The 6,054-nt window shown below is 59.2% G+C and overlaps 2 protein-coding genes across 2 annotated transcripts; one reads left to right on the top strand and one right to left on the bottom strand.

Annotated features, from left to right (window-relative positions):
- Positions 1-2,357: 2,357 nt before the first annotated feature.
- Positions 2,358-4,127, top strand: VDAG_06512 (multidrug resistance protein fnx1; the record flags this gene model as incomplete). The annotated part of the gene is made up of 3 exons (XM_009658890.1): positions 2,358-2,576; positions 2,629-2,729; positions 2,786-4,127. The coding sequence occupies 3 exons, from the start codon at positions 2,358-2,360 to the stop codon at positions 4,125-4,127; spliced, it is 1,662 nt and encodes a 553-aa protein (XP_009657185.1).
- Positions 4,128-5,002: 875 nt separating this feature from the next.
- VDAG_06513 (6-phosphogluconolactonase) lies at positions 5,003-5,785 on the bottom strand (the record flags this gene model as incomplete). The annotated part of the gene is made up of 1 exon (XM_009658891.1): positions 5,003-5,785. One exon carries the CDS (start codon positions 5,783-5,785, stop codon positions 5,003-5,005), a length of 783 nt encoding a protein of 260 aa, XP_009657186.1.
- Positions 5,786-6,054: the final 269 nt, after the last annotated feature.

A 6,054-nucleotide genomic window follows, 5' to 3' on the forward strand; every position in this document is an offset into this window, starting at 1 on the left:
GACGATCGGACGAAGAGCAGCACTATGCGTCGTACTGCCTTTGACTGGTGGTCTGTTGATGATGTGTGGTGGTGGTGGTGGTGTCGGGCTGAGCGGCGGATCCCCGTGCGGGTGCTTGATTATGCGTGTCAGACAAGCTGCGATGAGCCAGCATCCAGGGTCGTGGGCAAGGGGCGCCGGTGTCACAGTGGCAGGTTCTGTGTCCTGCAGAGTGCTGCAGAGGGGAGCCTTGCTGCAGAGGGGAGCCTTGCTGCAGAGGGGAGCCTTGCTGCAGAGGGGAGGAGCCGCAGGTCAGGGTCGAGGTAGATGGAGGTTTGAGGTTGAGGACGAAAAAGAAAAAGCAAGCCGGTTGTAGCGAGTGGACGGCCACCAAGGCGCCAGAGGTGACGATGACAGGGATCCTCGCGAGGGTGGATGCGACGCGGCGTGGTTACTGTGCCTGTTGAGGTGGAGGAGGAGGAGGAGGAGGAGTGGCCCAAGGTCGAAGAATGGATGAATCTGGGGCGGCGGTCCCTCGTCAGACTCTGCTCCGAGAGTCAGGATGGTGTGGTGGATTTGGCAAGTCTCGAGATGGAGGATATTGGAGATGAGCAACCCCACTTCGGGCTGGCGGGGAGTTGGCAAGATGCCATCTTCTTTCTTGCTTGGCCTTGGTGGGAGCGACGACGAGGAAGAGGCCGCCCCGATGATGATCGACAGCGCTGGCCGACCAAGCCCCAAGCCACCCAAGCAAGGTGTGCCTCCGGGTGCCAAGTGCTGCTCCCCAAGGCCCCAGGCCCGAGGCCCTAAAGGCCCCAAAGGCCCCAAAGGCCCCAAATGCTCAAATGCTCAAATGCTCAAATGCCCCACCACGCAGGAACGAATGACGACTTCCTTCAGCGCGCGACCCAGGCAAGCCAGGATGTGGTGGCAGGGGAGACCCCTCCAACACTGGTGGCTGTGGCTCATGCTGAAACAACCAATGCCAGCCAACCTTTGGACGCTGTCTTCTTTTTTTTTTTTTTTTTTTTTTTTTTTTTTTGCCTCTGGAGGCTTCCTTGTTGCGTTGGAGGGGGAGAAGGCCTGCCTGTCTGCCTGTCTGCTGTTCGCCTCACCCTCCAAGTCACCCCCTCGTTCACACGATGATTTGGCGTCACTCTACCAATTGCACGTCGATAAACATCGATAGTAAGCACAGCGAAGATGCTGGATGCCATCAACAGATCAACATCAATTCGCCTGTTTCGAAAAAATGGAAAATGAGAAAGAAGAAAGACGGACTAGCCGGTGCCCACCACGCACAATGGCAACGGATGCTTCGGAATGCGATTACTACCAGGACATGCCCTTCTTGGAACGCCATCCACTTCACCACATCCTGCCCTGGTACCTATCAATAGACCCAGGTCGACGTCGCCAGGAACGCGGGAGGGTGTCAGGGTCTCATCCCATGTCTCATCTCCCTTCATGGTCGTCCACCCGCCACTCCCAAAGCCTCGATCGGCGCCTCTGGCAACCTTCCATTCTGATGCTGTCTGTCACTGCGGCTACCTGGTTGAGCTGCCGACTTGTACGTACATGTACAGTACCTAGGTATCCAACAACTTGGACTTCCCATTGGTACATGTGCTGTAATGACAGCGTCGCGTTTGTGTGCCACAAGTGCGACGTCACAGGCAGGCTACTGACTCGAAGCGTAATGCTGTGAGCGCCGTACATGTACAGCATCGCAATAGTCGAGGCCAGGAGGTTTGCCTCGAAGACGAGCTGTTGTGTTCCCGCAAACTCCCCTTCGACTTTGACCCACCTGGCTCGCTGCCTGGCCCATTTCCTCTTCAGCCTCTTCACATGCGCCCGTCCTCCTCGTCGACCTCTTGCTGGTTTCTCTACTCTTCTCTCTCTGGTGCGCAACGTGCCACGGATCGCATCTCGACTTCCAAGTGTCACGGTCCAGCATGAGGCATGAGAGCATGCGCCAACGCGTCTTCACGTGATCGTGCTTCAGACCCGAAATGAACATGCACTGCTCTGCTACCATTGGCTCACTTGGGATGACGCTTTCCATGGTGGGGTGGTGGCTTCAGTGATGTGATCAATCGTCTTACAGATTCAGACAGACGTCTACAGAATATGGAAAGGTGAGAGCCTGCATTTATCAGAACCCTCCGGTCCATCGTCTTGCGATTGCTATCTGGCCCTCCCAGCACAGCAGGCCCTCTTCCGTTTTTTTTTTCTTTCTTCCTTCTCCAATTGGGTCTGACATGCACAGATGCGAATTGAGACGCCTCGGAATCTCTAGGCACGCGTATCGTTGAACCGTCTGGTCGACGCAGCAACATTGTGTCTGACCCGAGGGCAACCCCCAAAATCTCCCCATCATGGCCACCATGACGGGCGAATCCGCGCCCATCGTGCCGGACGCACCATCCGAGACGTCGCCTCTGCTTGGCCCCGAGATTGGACGTGTGAGGGCCGGTTCCGAGGATGCTAGCAGCACTGCAGTGTCAACCCAGTCACCAAACGATGACGAGCATGTTCAAGGCAAGCCACGGTCGGCCAACAAGATGCAAGTGATCATATTGGCCGTAGGCATTGGTGTAAGGAGACATGAAGGCAACACGAGCAGCAACCAAGTACTGACATGGGCAGATCTTTCTCTCTGCCGTTGACCAACTCCTCACCCTGGCAACATATGCCAAGATTGGCTCTGAACTTCAGGCCCTGAACAACACAAGCTGGATAGCCACGGCGTGCGCTCCCCGCCAGACATGGTCCATTATTTACATCACGGCTAATTTTGTCCTAGGTACTTCATCACGCTCACCAGCACACAGCCGCTGTATGGCAGGCTGTCTGACATCTTTGGCCGCAAAGAGTGCCTCCTCTTCTCTTACACAATCTTTGGTCTCGGTTGCCTCGGCTGTGGTCTCGCCCAGAATTTCACGCAACTCTGCGTCGCCCGCGCCATTGGCGGCATCGGTGGCGGTGGCATGAACAGCGTTGTCAGCATCCTCATGAGTGACATTGTGCCCCTTCGAGACCGCGGCCTCTGGCAGGGCTACATCAACATCATCTTCGCCGCTGGCACCTCGACCGGCGCGCCCCTCGGCGGTCTCCTTGCCGATTCGATCGGTTGGCGCTGGTCCTTCCTCGGCCAGGTTCCCATCTGTGCCGCTGCCTTTATTGCAGTCTACTTCGTCCTCGATCTCCCCAGGACCGATCATTCCCACTGGCGTGCCAAGATTGCTCGCATCGACTTTCTCGGCGCTGCCACCCTCGTGTCGGCTGTCGTTGCTCTCCTCGTTGGCCTCGATGCGGGCTCCAACCAGGGCTGGGGCCACCCCCTGACCCTGACAACCCTCGCCTTGACGCCTGTCCTGTTTGCCGCGTTCATCGGCGTCGAGATGCGCATCGCGTCGCACCCCTTCGCGCCGGGCCACATCATCTTCGACCGCTCGCTCTTCGCCTGCTACCTGACCAACTTTTTCGGCGTAGCGGGCCACATCACCACCATTTTCAACCTGCCCCTCTTCTTCCAAGTCGTGCAGGGCGCCTCCGCAACCCGCGCCGGCACCCTCCTCGTGCCCCCCATGATCGCCTCCGTCATAGCCTCCCTCGGCGCCGGCTTCATCATCCGCCGTACCGGCCGCTACTACGCGCTGACCGTCGTCTCCGTCGGCCTCCTCCTGCTGGCCGTTGTCCCGACCGCCATCTCGGCCCACGTCGCATCGACATCCGGCGTCGTGGCCGGCCTCGTCCTCATCTCACTCGGCGCCGGCTCGGGCATCACGACCACCCTCGTCGCCCTCCTCTCCAACGCCGCACCCGAGGACAGCGCCGTCGTCGTCGCCTGCAGCTACCTCTTCCGCTCCCTCGGCAGCAGCATCGGCGTCAGCGTCAGCGCCGCCGTCCTGCAGCAGGTCCTCCGCGACGAGCTCGCCGCCCGCCTCGGCGCCGGCGCCGACGGCGTCATCGAGCGCGTCCGCGAGAGCCTCGACTACATCCACGAGCTGCCGCCGGGGCTCGCCGCCGAGGTCCGCCACAGCTACCGCGTCGCCACCGTCGGCGCCATGGTGCCCACGGCGGCCTTTCTCGTGCTGGCCTTTGCCGCGGCCTTGTTCATCAAGGAGAAGACGTTGGAAAAGTGACGGACCACCGTACGCCCTCCCGGCATGGCCATTGTGCCGGTTTGCCAGTCTAAGGAATTTGCATGGTCCCAGAAGGTTCTCGTATGCAAGATTTCTCGTATGAGCGGGGTCCCCTCCCCACGACATCTGCTCGGGTAGTTCAAAACAACGAAAGCGACGAAACACATTGGGTTCTGGAATGTCCCTTCCTAGACGAACAATCTCAGCCTCTGTTGTGACTCCCGACCCACGAATCCGCGTGACACGTGCCAACAAGGCAGGCGACGCAACCTGACCAGGGCGGGCGTCCTTTGTTCTCGTCTTTCCGCCATGACGTCCGATGGTTCCGTGTCTTATCAGCCCTATGTCCGAGTCATATCCCCCCTCCCCCCTCAAATTTTGACATCATCCCGTCCCAGTCATAGCTCCTAGACCTTGCTTCGTCCAATGACGTTTAAGTTTTGCCCGCTGAATTGTCCTAGCACATCTCCCCCCCAGAAAAGACATCAAGATAGGACACGGCGGAAACGAATAGAATCATCTAGCAGCGTGGAGAACAGGGAGTTTGTAGGTAATCGCTCTGTATTCAAATGGCCACTATCTAATTTGCGCCGCGGATTCTACTGCGCCGTGCTGTATGTAGGCCTTGTCCCACCAGCCCCGGGCGTCGTTCATGACTCGTGATTGTGATGTGCTATGATTGTTGGTGTTATTTTTCGGTTTTTTTTTTCGTCTTGTCCCGAGGCCAGGCAGATAGATGTCCAATATCGTCCGACCGCGGGAGTCCTCGTTCTGGAAGAGAGTGCCAGGCGGAGGACCCGTGGGTATCCTGTGTTTTTCATCTTGTGCGTGTGCTGACCACCCGCCCCGTCTCCTCCTGGGCCAAGGGCCCACCCCTACAGGAAGCTTCTCCGCGGGAAGGCAACGCCCTCGACGGCGGCATTGTCGACGAACCAGCTGGCGCGATCGCCGGCGCCCTCGTTGACGAGGGTGCAGGGCAGACCGCTGGTCTCGTCAAAGATTTGCTTCATAATCTCCTTCTTGCCACCGCCCGTGGCAACAAAAGCGACCTTGACGGCGTGGGTGACGACGGGCAGGGTCAGGGTGACGCGCTTCGGAGGGGGCTTCGGGGAGTCCTCGATGGGCGATACCCAGGCGGACGTTTCGCGCAGGAGATCGTGACCGGGGAACAGCGAGCAGGTGTGGCCGTCGGGCCCGCAGCCGAGGAGCAGGAGGTCAAAGATGGGGAGGCGAACGCTGTCGCGCGAGGCGAAGCTCGTGACGAGGGTCTGTTCGTATTGATCGGCGAGCTCTTGGGTATCATCGAGGTGCGTCACATCGATGGGGTGCACCTTGGGCTGGCCCTGGTCGGTGGGGATCTTGTCGAGGAGCTCCGACTTGAGGAGGGCGTAGTTGGAATCTTCGTGGTCGAGGGGCACGGCGCGCTCGTCGGCGAAGAAGATCTCCCACTTGGAGAACTCGACGACATCGTCAGAGCCGCTGGACGGGGCGAGGAGGGCCTGCGCGAGGGTCTTGGGCAGAGAGCCGCCCGAGACGGCCACCTTGAAGACGTCATGACGATTGAGGCCAGCGTTTTGCGCCTGGATCACGTAGGACCGTAGAGCGGGTGCGAGGGCGCCGACATCGGGAAAGGCGTAGAGATTGGCTTGCTTGCCCATGATTTTTGGGGTTGGATGGTTGTTTACCGGTGGTAGGTGTGTGGCGGGGTGTGGATGGGTGACGGCTAACGGGAGTTGGACGGTGACGTGGGGTTACAGAAAAGATCTGCCACCACGAAGAGAGAGAGAGAGAGAGAGAGAGGGAGGGAGGGAGAGAGGTTCAGTGGTGAGTCGGTGAGGAGAGAAAGACTTGGGGAACGGTTGTGCGACGGTAGCTGAGGCGCTGAGGTGACCAAAGGAAGAATGACGGCGGGGAGAGGAAGAGTTGG

Source organism: Verticillium dahliae, genomic scaffold (assembly GCF_000150675.1).
Source record: "Verticillium dahliae VdLs.17 supercont1.12 genomic scaffold, whole genome shotgun sequence".
In the NCBI taxonomy this organism is placed as follows: domain Eukaryota; kingdom Fungi; phylum Ascomycota; class Sordariomycetes; order Glomerellales; family Plectosphaerellaceae; genus Verticillium; species Verticillium dahliae.